The 16,924-nt window shown below is 34.5% G+C and overlaps 4 protein-coding genes across 6 annotated transcripts in view; 2 read left to right on the top strand and 2 right to left on the bottom strand.

Annotated features, from left to right (window-relative positions):
* Positions 1-3,744: 3,744 nt before the first annotated feature.
* LOC131850784 (DNA-directed RNA polymerase III subunit RPC9) lies at positions 3,745-7,973 on the bottom strand. The gene is made up of 4 exons (XM_059201145.1): positions 7,720-7,973; positions 6,468-6,588; positions 4,706-4,858; positions 3,745-3,953 (listed from the first exon to the last, which is right to left on the bottom strand). Exons 1-4 carry the CDS (start codon positions 7,725-7,727, stop codon positions 3,858-3,860), a joined length of 378 nt encoding a protein of 125 aa, XP_059057128.1. The 5' UTR covers positions 7,728-7,973; the 3' UTR covers positions 3,745-3,857.
* A 1,575-nt stretch (positions 7,974-9,548) lies between these two features.
* On the top strand, positions 9,549-10,922 carry LOC131850772 (glutamine synthetase 1, mitochondrial-like). Its single transcript, XM_059201131.1, has one exon. The coding sequence runs from the start codon at positions 9,633-9,635 to the stop codon at positions 10,857-10,859; it is 1,227 nt and encodes a 408-aa protein (XP_059057114.1). The 5' UTR covers positions 9,549-9,632; the 3' UTR covers positions 10,860-10,922.
* An 848-nt stretch (positions 10,923-11,770) lies between these two features.
* Positions 11,771-13,711, top strand: LOC131850834 (SERPINE1 mRNA-binding protein 1-like). Its single transcript, XM_059201200.1, has one exon. It carries the CDS (start codon positions 11,935-11,937, stop codon positions 13,099-13,101), a length of 1,167 nt encoding a protein of 388 aa, XP_059057183.1. The 5' UTR covers positions 11,771-11,934; the 3' UTR covers positions 13,102-13,711.
* A 786-nt stretch (positions 13,712-14,497) lies between these two features.
* The window catches only part of LOC131850832 (E3 ubiquitin-protein ligase HECW2), a 73,308-nt gene continuing 70,881 nt past the window's right edge, over positions 14,498-16,924 (bottom strand). For all 3 annotated transcript variants that reach the window (XM_059201198.1, XM_059201197.1, XM_059201199.1), the window contains 2 exons: positions 16,060-16,226; positions 14,498-15,328 (listed from right to left, as the gene is read on the bottom strand). In XM_059201198.1, coding sequence (XP_059057181.1) covers positions 15,070-15,328; positions 16,060-16,226 — 426 coding nt within the window. In that variant the 3' untranslated portion in view covers positions 14,498-15,069. The remainder of the gene's footprint in view (positions 15,329-16,059; positions 16,227-16,924) is intronic.

The raw sequence follows: 16,924 nt of genomic DNA on the forward strand, positions 1-16,924 counted from the left end.
AATCATACGGATCCTTAATGTCTTTTGAAAATATTCTATCGCCTATGTTCATCAGATAATGTAAATATAATGGTAAAGAATTTTTCAAATGTTTCAAAGTCCAGTAGGTTTCATGCTTATTGCATAAATGCAAACAAACACTCGACCTTTTCTCTTTGTAATATTAGTATAGTGATATTTTCCCCGCTTTGCAGCTCCGCTCCCGTTGATTGTAGCGTGATGTTATATAGTCTATGGCGATTCTCGATAAATGGGCTATCTAAAACTAAAACAATTTTCAAAATCGATTCATTAGATCCAGAGGGCAAACTCTCTACAACCTCACAAACTTTATCTGTATACATTTATAGATATAGATGTGTACTAAACTTTAAAAAAAAACAGTTGCAAAACCTAATGCATAATTCGCATCATGGTAGAATGCGTGTAGTGTATAAATCAGTCATATTGCTCGCTTGTTAGGTAAGTACTCGATATCTTTATATCTCTATTTACCCAACAATACAGATATTAGATAAATTTATTTCGAACGAGTGTGGTCACATAGATAAAGTATCTTTACTGGTGTTATGCTAACCTAGTGATTCAACTATCGTTATTCCTATAGATTTTCGTCAATAAATTCATATTACTTTAATATGTATCATTATCATCATTGCCTTGCCTTAATCCCATTATTGGGGGAAGGGGATTGTTAATAATGTGGACTCATGACCCCAATTGCTAGCAATGTACTAGGTCAGGTTGACCTCCACGCGGTACCCCTGGAAATCATCGTGATAAATTCCTAGTGAATTTGTTACGATGAGCTATCTGACCTGACCTCATGTTCATCTCATCGTCCTCCACTGGTGCCCCGCCAGCGTAAACCTTAACCTTAACCTTAAGACATAAAAGCACTTTTGAATAGTCATATAACATTTTTTATTCCACCGCTCATTCTGAAAGCAGACTCGTCACAAGAATGAAGTAACTTGGGTATTGATCTTTTAAATAAATGTTGTTAAGTATTCCTTAAGATGCGAATACAAACTGCCAATAGCAAAATTAACAAAATAAATCATTATCATAACATTAGAAAGTCGCTGTCGCAGTTTGTCCCTATGTATGCTTAAATCTTTAAAACTACTATTTTTTAATAGATTATTCAAGAGAAGGGTTTATATGTATAATACATGTACACCCGTGCGAAGCCGGAGTGTTTGGCTAGTAATATATAATAGATACTTGAAAAACTAAATAAATCAAACAGTTATCAAAGCAGATCAGTCCCTATAAACAGCACCCGTACACGAATATAACGGGTGAACCAACCATCAATGAGGAAATCATCTAAGAGGTAAATTAACTCCGGAAGTACCTACTATATAGACTGTAGAAATCTGTTTACTGTTTGAAAGGTTATTGCATACTGATATAGGTTATAATAATTATTCCGCTCCTTTACAATAAAACTTTTATTTATTTATAAAAGCTTTGCAATCCATAATTTTACAGTATATAGATAGATAAGTATATTTCAAAGTAGGTTCATTATGTACCTGTTGGGCACAGCAAGCGGAAAAACTATCACAAAAAGTCGTCATTCTTAACATATGCCGTATTGTAAGAATATTATTTTCGTCATCATATTCATCATCCTCATGTATTTTTTAAACTCATCCACGCTTGGATAAGGCCCGCGTGTTTTTAATTTATTATTTAAAATTATTACGTCCGTATATATAATATTATGTTATATAAAAAAACTAGTTTGTTTGAAAATGATATGACCCACATGAATCTCTCTTTGTCCTATGTTGAGTGGGAGAAAATACCTCAAGGTGTTCTTTATTGAGTCCAACAGTGTACTCGAGAAAGTGGAACAAAAGTTACGAATGGGATACAACACAGTGGTGAATATATGAGTATGAGAAACTATGTTTGTGTACTGCATACTACTACATACTACTACTACATACTGCAAGTAATGTATTATATATTATTATATTTGCTAAATAGATTTACATACATTAAAAATAATAAATTTATTGCCAATAATAATACGTTTTATAGTTACACAATTATACAAAAGTTTTATATTATTATTATTATGGTTGATATATAAGAGAAAATAAAGATATTAATTACGGAAACATTTTGCTTATATATAAGTGTATCACTTAGAATTTTAAATATATATTCAATACCTTTTCTTATAATATCGTACTTAAAACAGAATAAAAATAAATAATATTACAAACTTACCTACGTTTCACACAAGGACACTTTACAAGCGACAATGAGATACTGTGTCAGAGTACAATAATATCTCTATTGAATGAACTAGCGGAATACCACTGCGGTTAATGAAGCTGTCATATCTAATTCTATATACATATATATATATATTTATCATGTAACTTGTATATGTACACTAAAATACATTTTTTTGTCTTTACAATTCGGTTAAGACAAACAATGATACAAGGCATTTTCAATGATTTTTTAGGTATTTCGAATAGCAAACAATCTGACTTGACGCTTGGGGGGAATTCATCCCCACACGCTGGAACCTAAGTGGTCTCGAACAGTGCTGTTTCAGAGGATCTTCTTCCCGCGTACACTTAGATTGTGGAATGTCGAAAACTACCTGTCGAGGTTTTCTCAAGAGACTACAGCATGGGGTTTTTCAAGAAGGTTATATTAAAAGTCGGACAACGTCGTCATGTGACTGTAATAGTTTCAGGCGTCTAGGACGTTTACCATTTAGATGGGGGGGGGATTGTTTAAACAAGAATCGTGATTTTTTTAATGGATGATATATTGGAGTTTTAGATCTATTACGCCTATTGCGTAATAATGGTCCCTCTCTAATCACGAAATTAAGGGAGAAGACCATTTATATTATTTCATCATATGACCCTAATAGTATGTAGTAACCATTTAGGGGGGGGAGGGGGTTGTTAGTAATGTGGAATGATGATCTCATTGCTAGGTAGCAATACCATGTCAGGTTGACCTCCACGCGGTTCCCCCTGGAAACCATCGGAATAAATTCTTCGTGAATTTGTCACGATGGGCTAACTGACCTGACCTCATACTCATCTTATCATCTTCCACTGGTGCCCCGTCACCGTAAACCGTTAGCGCAGGCGGGTGCACCATTCCATAATCACCCATAAAAAAAACCCATTTTGGTGGAAACAGTATTGTAACTAATATGGACCCCATTACTAGCAATGACAAGTTATTTTCTTGGGGAATTTGCCACGATGTGCTAACTGGTAGATGAGGTAAACATAACCATACAAACTAGTCTGTCTCGGTCATTATTAAAATATTACAATCACATTTTGGTATCACCTTCCATCAATCCAAAGGTATTCGCGAACCAATACGATATTGAACCTTTCAAGAAAAGAGCTTATTCTTAAAATGCCGGCAATGCACTTGCACTTCCCCTGGTGGGCGGCGGTAATTACTTACCATCAGGTGAACCGCAAGCTCGTTTGTCCCATTTGGATGCTATAAAACAACTATCAATCGTAAAATTTATGACATATAACCGGAAAAAATTACAAATCTGGAGAATATATGCCATAATGTAAACCAACCCGGTTTACATTATGGCATATATTTGCCTTTTGCCGCCTTTAATTAAGTATTCTTTAAATGTATTTCTTTCGTGCAATTTAATTGGCAGCAATAAATTATTCTTATTCTAAGTAGGGAATTTAATAATGTAAGATTGAAACAGTAATGTACAGAATATATAACATTATTATACCTTGTATATAACATCTTATATTTAACAGTCAACAATATTCACAACATACATAGTCCAGATCACCACAATCTTGTTCACAACATTTTTCTTAACTAATATTAGTGCTTGGCAGAAACTCATTCACTATCGTAATTATGCTTTGAACTTCCTCATCTGTCAGCCGTTCTTCACTCTCCTGCACTATCTGCAACGATAATTAAGAGTATTCACAACAATGTTAAAACCCCTATTGGCATACCTAAAACCAAAGTAACTGATATACTACTGCGAAATAGACGATTTAAAATGGAGTTGGACAGGGCACATGTTAGGATGCAAATTGAACAAATTGAGCAAACAAGTGACTCTTTGGTATCCCAACGACGGGGCCAAAATATAGTACCGCCAAAGCTCACGGCTTTATTTTTTTTTTCTAATTAAATCAAATTTATTGCATCCCAAACAAAACAACACAGACAACAAGGGTCGTGGATGACAGAACTCAATGGAGAGTGCTGGAAGCGAATGCCAAAAGGCACACTGAGTTGATGGATATTTTGAAAACTACAGAATGTACCCCAACCTTGGAAATAACATTTTATTATTTATTAGTTGCCAAACCTGATGGTATGCATTAACTATAGCCAATTTGATAATTCGTTCAGATTGAGATTCAGCTTACTAATATTATAAATGCGAAAGTTTGTGAGTATGGATGAATGTTTGTTACTCTTTCAAGCAAAAACTACTGAATGGATTTTGATGAATCTTTACAGTAATACAGCTTATACATCAGAATAACACATAGGCTACAAATATCATGCTAGTGAAACTGGGGGCAGCAGCTAGTATATTATATCTATAGACATCACAGCACACAGTCAAAAACCTGAAGAATTGAGAACATTATACTTTTCGCAAATGTAATATGTTTAATTCTAAAAAAAATTAAATTACCAGCTGAATCTCTAACTCTGTCCTCGGTGGAGTGTTCACCATCATAAGTTTTTCTGTTTTCGTCAATTTAAACCTCTTCATGGCTTCCAAAAAATTCTGAATGGATTGCGCACTTTGAGTCTTGCAATCTGAATCTTGTAAGTAATGGATCGTCTGAAAATTTAATCAAAAAAGTCAGATTTTATACTCCTAGTTCCAGATGAATCTATGGTTTTAAAAATAGTAATAATTTTTAATTAATAAAACAATTTTATTTCTATAGAAGCTACCAGAACTGGATTAAAAAGACATACAAAGAGAACTGACCACTCAATTGTAGAGATCAAATAGTCTATGGTTCTCTTGACTTAAAAGATATGTTATCAGGCTTAGGGACTAGCGGAAAGATTCACAGAGCCTGAGAGCTGATTCAGTGGACCAGCCCCTTTACTTGAAAGGGAAACAAGCAGAAAATTAGAAACATCAGATGGACTATAGATAAAATAAATATATTGCCAATAGGAATAATAGAAAAGGTAAGAAAGTAGTCTAGCGGGTTAGCACACTCTTTACTTCAGATGGTCGGGAGTTTGATTACTTGATGGTACAAACGTTTGTATTCATATATATTATTGTTTGTGTTGATCTGGGTGTTTTACATTACCTATGTATTAACAAAAAAAAATCTAAGAATTTATATAAGTTGTCTAGTACCCATAATACAAGCTCTGCTTACAGTGGGGCTAGATGATGCTGTGTTAATTGTCTAGGGGTATAATTATTTATTATACGACATAAAAGTGTCCACACCATCTGTGTTTACATACTTTAGTATTCCGGATTAGTATAGTATCAAGTATTATTCTGTTCAAACCAATAGATAAAAAAAATCCATAAGTATTAGAGGTTACTTTTTATCTAGTTAACTGATTTCATATAGATAAGGTATAGTATGTAACAAGGAGTTTATCTTTCTTGTCACATAAGAATATGATAAGTGTTGTTACTAAGACATATTCCCTGCACCTAACAATCAATGCACTTGACTATTTTTAATTTAGTAAGGTATAATGAAAGATTTAATAAATGTAATGCCTTTATGAAAGATGTTTAGAGATACATACACCTCAGTAGCATTGATACAAACAGTTAACTGGTCTTCAAATAAAATATTATATCCATTGTTTAGTTTTATATGAGCCAATAGGAATGTTTTAATATTAACTACTCAAAAACAACTCTGTGTTCTGGTGGTTTAGCACACTGCTTTAGTTTCAATGGGTTTGATTACTCACATTACACAAATATTTATATTCATGAGTATGATTGCTTGTATTGGTGTGGATGTTTTCTATGTATATATATATATGTATATAACATAATGCAAGCTCTGTTTATCTTCAGACTAGAAGCATATGTGTGGAGGGGAGGATCTACCTAAGAGCTTTTTGGGCCGCAGCCCAGGACCCCAAGGATACAAAGGCCCTCAGTCCCCGCTGAAATGATATTTATTTAGAATATAAAAAAATATCTAGAATGTTCAATCAACCCGTGCAAATGCGCATCTATCTAAAGGATCAGGATTACCTGATACTTTCTAATTTCTAGTTACTTGTTTTTGGTCAGTGTATTCTTTTAGTTGTGTAATATAATTAGGTATGGTAGGTAGGCCCCTAAGTATATTTAGCTCAGGGCCACATAAATGCATGATCTTGTATGTATGAATTGTCCAGGGTTGTTGTTATTATAAAAGTCAATTTTTTTAATATTAATAGTGCACTACCTCATATGTAACCGTGGCGAGGGAGCCTTCCCGCTTGTGTTTCTTCTGTGTGTTATCCTTCAGCTGTTGTAGAATTTGCATCACCTCATAATTGCATAGGAAAGCTGCATTTGCTTTGATACTGAAAGTAAATAATTACTGGTTTCATTTCGACACCATATAGAAGTAACAAGGGTTTCTGTAAATTGATTACATTTACCAACCAATTTGACTACAGAACATTTACTTTTACTGTGAATGTAAGTAAATGGAACAAAATAAAACTAATTAATTAATTAACCATAAATATAAAGTGAACCGACAATTTGGTCAAGATCGCTGGTAGGTATTGGATGCAGCGCAGGACAGATTGTCATGGAGATTTTTGGGGGAGGCCTATGTCCAGCAGTGGATGTCTTCCGAGCTGTGATGATGATGATGAATGTTTAATGGAGTGGCATTGCCTTTATATTAGTCATATCTATATGGACTAGATGTAATTAGAAATTACATTGCCATCTCCACATTGTAATAAGTGTCAGACCAGAGTTTTCAATGCAGAGGACTAATTGTCTCTACTAAAAGCATTAGGACCTTTGATCCCAGTGAACAACCATTAGAAAAATTAAACAGGAATTGCCACATCTGTTAACCCCATTTAGCCTGGACATGATTGTGATTTGTGCAATGAAGAGCAACTTCATAAAAAGTGGCAAGGAAGAGAGAAAGAGGTTACTTGTCGTCGACCATACAACTTGTTATGAATCTGTAACTGCCAATAGAAATAATCTTTATTCAAACATACATAATATAAGCTCTTTTGAATAGTCAGTTTTTATTCTACCATTCAGAACAGACTCAACACACGAAAAATGAGCAAGTAACATGCCTCTTGTTTTTTTAAATAAATGTTATGTTAAGTACATACACTTTAACAAGGAGGCATATGGCTATCAACGTAGAAACAGTTACATATTTATTCGTACAGTACAGATGTAATGTTGCTTTTGTAATACATATATTAATATAGAAGTAGTGAAAGTACTTGTGCATTCAATACCTTGTTATTGTTTACATATTGTTAATTAGTAATACAGCTGAGTAAGCAAGATTAGTGATTTGTATGCAACTACCTGTGTAAACAATTTTGTACCTATTTCATTACTTTAGGTATAAAATTGTTTGATGCCGGCAACACGTGCGTAGAATTTTAACATTCAGCAATAACAACAATTTAAGAAACAACGAAACTAGTCAGTAAAATATAACTTACGTTTCCATGAGAAATATTTAATGCACGTAAAACAATTACGAAGATCTCACTAAAGCATGTAATATTAAAAATATTAATTAATACTTAAAATATGACAATAATTTTAGAATTAGTTTATTTGAGAAACATTTATTATAAATAGTGTAGAATATTTAGAGTGAAGTTCTATTATTAATAATTGTAGCTTTATTTAATAATATATAATAAAAAATGGAATTAATTGAAAATAGTCAAAATATATTAAAAATATTTAATGAACAATGGAGGGGGGGGGGGGGGGATAGGCTGATTGACGTTGACATTCATTGGTCTCAACAACTTTGACAATAACATTATGACAGTTCAAATTCACTATGGCCGCCGTCCAAAACCCAGAAATCGACTTAAATTCAACAAATATAGATTAGTCATTTGTTTAATCATGGTTACACATAAGTCGTTATGACGAACAAAGAGATTAAATTTTAATTCTTGTTCTTACTTTAAAATCTATTAAATGCAAAAATATACATCACAAATAAATAATTTTCAATCCACTACGGTGCGGATGACGAAACTAATCTTTAACCAAATTACGACTAAAAGTTACACATTCATTAAACTTTCCTTTAATTAGGTAATAGGTAAGTGCAGATGATATTTTTTTTTTTGTTGATGATAATGGAATGGTGCACCCGCCTGCGCTAACGGTTTACGCAGTGGAGGATGATAAGATGAGCATGAGGTCAGGTCAGTTAGCCCATCGTGACTAATTCACCAGGAATTTAACACGATGGTTACCAGGGGGAACCGCGTGGAGGTCGACCTGACATGGTACATTGCTAGCAATGGGGTTATCAATCCACATTACTAACAATCCCCTTCCCCCCTGCAGATGATATTTGGATTGGACAATACCTACTAAATAGAGTAGCTGAAAATTTCGAAGTAATTGTAAGTTACCATCATAAACCAATAAAATGGGAAAAGATTTAACCGAAATTAGTCGTCATCACAATTTCAGTGTTAAGAAAATGCGTTGCACTCATGGAAAAAAGAAATAGAAAGAGTGTGCAATATTATTTGCGAACAACCTAAAATATTTATGAAAAATTTCTGGTATTGAAGAGGGTCTAGGTAATAAAAAAAGATTAAAAGAAAAAATCGAAAAAGCTTCGTTGGATTCATGAAAATGGGTTATTACTGATCGTGGAGCCTCGGTACTACTTCAGAAAAATGTAGTAAGTGAAGGAAAAGATTACTTAGAAATTCGTCGTCCAGCAGGAGACTGTGATCCATAAAAAGTTTGTGCCTTTCTTGGAGAAACTTGTGTGTGAAACTATTCCTGTGGAGATATGTATACTTATATAGTAATTTATTTTTTTGCATTAAATATCTTTTGATTTCTAATTAATGGTCTTATAAAATATGGAATGGAAGAAATTTTATATCTATCAAGGTACATAGTACAAGGACTTATATAGCTAACAATTTACTGCGTAAAGAAAACAAAAAAATATTTCAATTCAAAAAGATTGTATTCGCATCCACCATCTAATATGTTAATTACTTAATATCGTTTTATTTACCGTATCGTTTTATTTTAAATTGTCTTTTCAATCTTTTGTCATCATTTATTCATTACGTCCTTACTATTTTTTCCCTTTACTAATGGTAAAATTGATTCAATAATTTAATATTCAATTGTAATAAGTTTCCAAGTCACTAATAAAAGCAGATTACATTATTTTTCCAGTAGATGACGTTATATATTAATATCGCATTAAATATTTTTTCAAATATCCTTGTAACTCTTAAAAAGGTAATTCAAAGAGAAATATGCCATCAAGATTGTCATGACTTTCATCTGTTTAAATCCGTCAAGTATAATATAAAATTTTCAATTTTGATTGCATAAACTCTTATTATTAAAAATGGACAAAATTTTAAAGTCTGCGGTACTATTACAACATCTGGGTGTACCTTTATTGTTTCCCAAAAGAACTTTAATGAAACATAACATTAATCACATTCTAAATAAAAAAGTTATGGACAGATACATGCGGCTCCCGTTTCCTTGTAATAAAGTATTGGCTACATATGTATGGATTGATGGCTCAGGAATTAACATGCGATGCAAAGATAGAATATTGAGCTGTATACCCTATGCTCCTGACGCTGCTCCAGGTTGGGCATTCGATGGTAGTTCAACAGGACAAGCCACTACTGATAATTCGGACACTAAGTTGCAACCTGCAGCGATATACAGGGATCCCTTTCGTTGCGAACCACATGTTCTTGTATTGTGTGAAGTATATTTAGGTGATGGGGGTCAGCCTGCAGCTACAAATCATAGAAAATATTGTAATGATTTATGTGAATTGCATAAGGAACAAGAGCCTTGGTTCGGCCTGGAACAAGAGTATACGATGTTGGATGTAGATGGCTGGGGACTTGGTTGGCCTAAAGGCGGTGGATTTCCTGCAGTCAAGTATCAATATTCGTATTGTGGAGTTGGAGCAAAATATATAGCAGGAAGAGATGTAAGTGAATCTCATGCAAGGGCTTGTCTCTACGCTGGTCTGGATTTTGAAGGGACTAATGCAGAAGTAATGTACGGATGCTGGGAATGGCAGATTGGTACTACTGCGGGTATAAAAGCTCCAGATGATTTATGGATGTCTCGATATATTATGTCACGTGTAGGTGAGGATTATGGAGTTGATATTACTTATCATCCGAAGCCTTTTGGCGCTTTACATCCTGGTGTTGGTATGCATCACAATTTTAGTACAAAGAGGATGCGTTCTGATGGCGGTTATAAATTTATAGAAGAATGTATTAAAAAACTAGAACAGAATCACATGAAGCACATGAAACTTTATGGTAATGACGAAGCTACTAATAGAATGCGACTCTCAGGTAAATTTGAAACTGCGCCCTTTGATAAGTTTTCGTGGGGTATTGCTAATAGAAAAGCCTCAATTCGCCTCCAACGAAACATAAAAGAGAAAGGTAAAGGTTTCATGGAAGATCGAAGACCTGGTGGTGATTGCGATCCTTATCTCGTTTGTGGATTATTAATGGATACTTGTTTAGGTGGTTCAAGTGGTGCATGTGGCTCAATTTGTAAACAAAAATCAGATCCATGCAAGAAATAATTTCTTAATTCTGAAGTAATTTAATAATTTATACATTTCAGTATCTTGTGATTAAATGCGCAATTTTGTACTATATTTATTCCGACATCACATTGAAACCTGTTTAGAACGAATCACTATGCAGTTTGTAATAGGGATGAGGGAATTGAACAAAATATTGATGTAGAATTGAACTACAAGTACTAATGGTTGCCCAATGTTTAAAATTCGACTAATTCGATTTATCGAATATACATTCGAATTAGATTAATTTATAAGTTTGAACATTAGTAAATACTTTCGCATTCTTTCTCTATGTAAATAATAGGTATGCGAAATTTCATGTTCTCCATCTACGCAATTTTCGTAAAACGGAGTGCAAAGTTTTTACTTCGCGTATTATTACTTTGAATGATTAAAATAGATTAATTTATAAGTTTGAACATTAGTAAATACTTTCGCATTCTTTCTCTATGTAAATAATAGGTATGCGAAATTTCATGTTCTCCATCTACGCAATTTTCGTAAAACGGAGTGCAAAGTTTTTACTTCGCCTATTATTACTTTGAATGATTAAAATATGATAAAATTAATAACCTATATACACAAAATGACATACTATATTTATAAATAATTTCGTGTTTCGAATGTTGCATATTGACCCTATTTTGAATGACCTTTTTGACAATGTTACCGATGTCTTAAATTTATGTTTCTATACTATTATCATTATAAAAACATCGATGTTTAACATCCCTATTAGTAGTAATTTATTGTACATAATTTGGTTATCAATAATTGATAAAATTAACAAATCAACTATCAATAATCTTCAACTCAATTTTACTCTTAGTCGATCGATTAAACGATTTCTCACTTTAATCGACATTTTTTAACCATAGATAAATTAAAAAAGTGTGAGGCGTCCGCCATTTTATTTCTTTTCTCTATTCCTTTCGTCATATGGAGTGTTTCGCGTTTGTCCGCCATATTAAATGAAATCAATAAAACAAGACAAAATGTCGCCTTACTAAAGTGCGTAAAATTATCCACTAACATCCAGTTTTTGTGTGATTAAATCATCAAGAGGATCACAATGGAGAATTCCTATGGTGTGGGGGTCGATAACAGATATGCTCTTTTTTTGGACGATGAGTCCGATCCTCTTGATGCGTTAAAAGCGCGAGAGCAAGCAAAAGAGCTCAAAAAGAAGACCAAAGAAGCCGAAAAAGAGAATAAGGGCAAACCCGAAACCAAGCCCAAAGGCGGTACTACCGGTGTCCGTAAAGGAATTAAAGAGACACAAAATGTGAAATCGCAGGAGGCTAAGAGCGGCGAACAACAAAAGAGTAAGGGTCCTGCGCGACCGAACGACCGTAATCCGGAACGTCCGCCTCCAAGGCGCCGCGAAGATCGGCCGCAGAATGGTGCGGTTGAGAACAAGGAGGGTGCTCCGAGACCCCCTAGACGTGAGTTCAGCGACCGCAGGCCTAATTTTGAGCGGCGCAACTTTACTGACAACCCGGAAGGAGCGGAGCGCCGCGGTCCTAGACCGCCGCGTGAACCACGTGAACGTGACGGACAGCGCGGGCCGCGTCCGGGTTACGACAACCGAGGCAAGCGTGAGTTCGACAGGAGGTCAGGCTCGGACAAGACTGGTGTCAAACCGGTCGACAAGCGTGAAGGTGGCGGCCCACATAACTGGGGCACCTTCAAAGACGAAATCGAGGATTTGAACAAAACTGGCTCTGAGGGTGAAGTCGTCGAGGAGCCTAAGGTCGTAGATGCGGCAGCAGCTGGTGACGGACAGCAGCCGGAAGCGGAACGGCCCGCGCCAACCGAGGAGGAGCCTCGCGAACTTACGCTGGACGAGTACAAGGCATTGCGCAACGCTCAACGCACGGCTCCGCAGTATAACTTGCGCAAGGCCGGCGAGGGCGAGGACCTCAGTCAGTGGAAAAATTTGGTAATGCTCGAAAAGAAAAAGGAAGGCGGTGAAGATGACGACACAGATGAGGAATACGATATGGCTGATTATCCTCAGCGTGTGGGTCGTCAGAAGCGTGTGCTCGGCATTGAGTTCACGTTCAACGATACGGCGCGGCGCAGCGGCCCGGGCCCTCGCGGGCGAGGCCGTGGCCGCGGCCGAGGTGGCCGAGCTCCGACGCGGGAGGATGCGCCGCCAGAGGAGCGCCCGCAGCTGCGCCAGCAAGCTGCACCTCCTAAAGTTGATGACAGCAAGGATTTCCCCTCTCTCGGATAAACTCACAGTGAGCATAAGCTCAATTTCTTTTCATTGATACGATAGAAATACAAATTAAATATTGTATGTACCGTTATTTTTGAAGTAAATATACAAAATATTTACACAAGTGTGTATTATATTGCATTCAGTTTTTGTCAATTTTGGCATTGACCATCTCGAATCAGTTACTCAACATAGTTTGCTTAGTTCTTATGATGAGGAAGTCCACTCATTGTACTCATTTCTCCGCAGGATATACAAGAGGGGGAGGATAATTTTAAGTTTTAATTTTGAATACACAGCTACAAGTAATGCATATGACTATCACAATGGTAGCTTTTATCTTAATGTAATCATCATCAGCTTATGATTTAACTGCGAAAAGTACTGATAAGATTTTAAACTTACAGACTGTGACTTACTATAATGAATTAACTCCGTCACAAGTTAGTGTAGAACATTTTGTGAAAATAAATAACCCTTGTTGCATTTTATATAAGTTTGTGTTGACAAATGCAGACTTTGGGAACTGTAAATAGTTATATATGTTTTAAAAGATAAGGTCTTAACAAGGTTGATTTTTGTTGTTACACAAACTTCTTGAAAAATAAACATTTTGTATGTGTGATTTATTCTTATTTTCTGAGCTTCCCATCGAGACCACTTCCCTATTTGTCAACGTCGGGTTCTCCTCCCCCGTCTCCGTAACATCTATTTGTATTCTGTGGTAATAATAAATTCTGAATGTTATTAATATTTACAAGAATGGATGCTAATTAACTATGATAATAAACTTGAGATGACAAATTAATTATAAATTGTATGAAGTAGTGTAGTGTGGGGGTGAAACAATAAAGAGAGCAATGACCGCATTACTGTGGACATAGTGATCTAATAAATAAAACAAGTACATTGTAAGTAATCATGTATATTGACACATTTTATCACTCACACAAAACAAAATTTACACAATGAAACAATACACACAATTAAATATTCAACATAATATAGCTATTACTTACAATTTAAACATGAAAGTACACATTGTGTAATGAGTAGATAAACAATAAATAATGTATCTATTTACATTTCTAAAATTGTTACTTGTGAAATAGAGGGTGCTCCCATACATGACACTATTGTGACAGTATGTAAGAATTGTTTTATTTAGTACAGATTATATTTGATTGACTACAATAGAAATATTTTAGAATCGTTTGAGCTTTTACTAGCTATTGAAGAGGCATTAAAGTTGTATTAAAGGTGAAACTTCCAATATATCAAGAATAAGAAACCTGTTTTGATTTAAAAAATTAAAACAAACAAGCCAAACAGTTTGTATTAAAATTGTGATATATCGCTAATACTATTAACATTTCAAGCAATATGGTTTCTATGTAGCTGACTAGTACTATTTTGTTTGTAAATGGAAATATTTTAATATAACATTCGATTAAACAAATAAACCGACACAATTTTTATTTTATTACTATGAACTTGTATAACAGCTGTCCTCACTCTAAACTGCATGTTACATTATTACATCATAAATTAGTGACAAAGCGTAATACCTAAATATGGGATACAAATCCCATTTCACAGCCAAAATATACTTCACTTACAATAAAAGCGTTACAAAGTACAAACCTCAATATATAGGAGTGGCTAGTAATATTAACATTAAGTGTCTAGAGGCACATCTACGTTACTTTTACATAGTGTCATAACAACTCGTGTTACATTTATATTTTAAAACTATTCTATGAATTGACTATTATATACATTGACCAACGATTACAATTAATTACTATATACATTTGCGAATACTTAATTCTGGCTTCGAGGAGTAAGAACTAACACTTAATATACATACAGAAGAAATAGTAATCATTGCATTATTCGGCGACTTTTATTTTCAGTGAAGCATTTTAGATTTAACACTGCGCGTGCTTAGAATACATATAATAATAGAAGTATAAATTAAATTTATTCGATCCCAAATGTGTTGGTTTCTTCTACGGCTAATAGGAGTTTCTCGTGTAGCAGCTGCAGGGTAGGGTAGGGGGGTAAGTCGAGCCGGTTGAAGCACGTGTGGGCGCGCGGTAAAGACTCGATGCGACCCCAGCGCTCGATGCAGAAGCGGCGTGGGCCGGTTGAACCTCGCAGCGCCGAAAATCCTTCGTACGGGATCGACGATGTGCCTGTCACGAATTGGACGAGACGCAGCCTTTGCTCGTTCGTGAATCTATTTATGAAATACACTTAGATTAGTAATAAAATACTATAAATAGGTATCATTTATTCGTGCACAGAGACAGCTTAAGGGTATGAAATCATTACAATTTATTTTGTATATATATTTGTACAACTTTTGATGTTAATAATATACTTTACTACTATTTGGATAGTACTTCTAGTACATTATTAATTTTTCATATCAAAAATTATAATTACCAAAAAAAATATATGCTATAAATTATAGGTTAGATATGTAATGAAGCAATTGTATATAGTGGCATCATAGGGAACCCAAAACGATTTTTCTCGAAACAAAAATGAAAATTGACCATAAAGCTTTGAACTTTAGACCACATTGAAACTCACGACCGTTTGGGACTAAATCGAATAAGTAAACCACTAGAGTGACGCTCTCTTGTATTGTTATAGACTAAGTCTTATCCGCGACTTCGTCTGTGCGGATTTTTTTTATAAAGTAAACATATTTATTATTAAATATTTAGTGAGATACTCTTTATAACATTACGTATCTTCGAGTGAATGTCCCGTAAAAATTTGTTCAGCAGTTTCTAAGATTAATATGAATATTTTTTTATGTTAGTAACTTATCTGAAAATCTGTTAATTTGAAATTACAAACAAATACTTCAATTTTATTGGAGTTATTACAAGTATTAAAAATAATATACAATAAATATATTACATCAAAGTATATAGGCTATAATATATGTAAGCTGACCTGTCGATCGCCTGCCAGAACCATATAATGACGGGATGGCCGTCGTGATATCCGCCTCGGTACTCTGTGTTGGAGCGCCAGTCGGCCACGTCCAGCTCGGGGGCGCCCGCGATTACCAGCTCCAATTCTCGGGCGTCGAAGGCAGCCACCAGCCGAGGGTCTACCACCTGCATCACCAATTACATTACAATTTATGTACTTCAATTTAACACTATATTCTTACGTGAAGTAAAAACTTTGTACCTCTTTTTAAGAAAATTGCGCGGACGGAGTAAAAAATTTCCTATACTTATAGTTCATATAGAATAGTGCAGATTTTTTTAAATTATGCACAAAAAAAAGACATTTCACATACGCATATATACTTTTTTGTTTAATTGTTATTGCTAGTTCAAAGATTTTTTAAATTAGGGTAAAAATTTTAGTTTTTATTCTTAGGTCTATTAATGAAATTATCATCAACATATACTTGACAAACGGGGTGGTAGCGACGTTGCGAATCTTGGGTATAAATACGATTAAATCAGTTTCTTTCAATATTTAAAACTTTTTTTATACCTTTTATACGATTTTTTGATCGAAACAGTACAATACGAATTGATTTTGTTACACATGAGATTTATTTGTTATCGCGCGTTATTGATTGCAAAGGAAGCTATACAAGAAAGTATCGAGTGGAGTATTTTTCTCTCTTTGCTTATGCCGATAAATTAAAGCGATGATATATAAATATTTACCTACATATGTGAATGAATCGGACCATTTGTCATGACTGCATTAAAAATCAAACTAATTTAGAACCTCTTCTAATTCGTTAGTGGGTCGGTTAAAAATATAGCGGTGATTCAAATAGCAACGGCCTCCG

This window comes from Achroia grisella, unplaced genomic scaffold, assembly GCF_030625045.1.
Source record: "Achroia grisella isolate CSIRO2021 unplaced genomic scaffold, CSIRO_AGI_Agris_v1 utg779, whole genome shotgun sequence".
NCBI lineage: Eukaryota > Metazoa > Arthropoda > Insecta > Lepidoptera > Pyralidae > Achroia > Achroia grisella.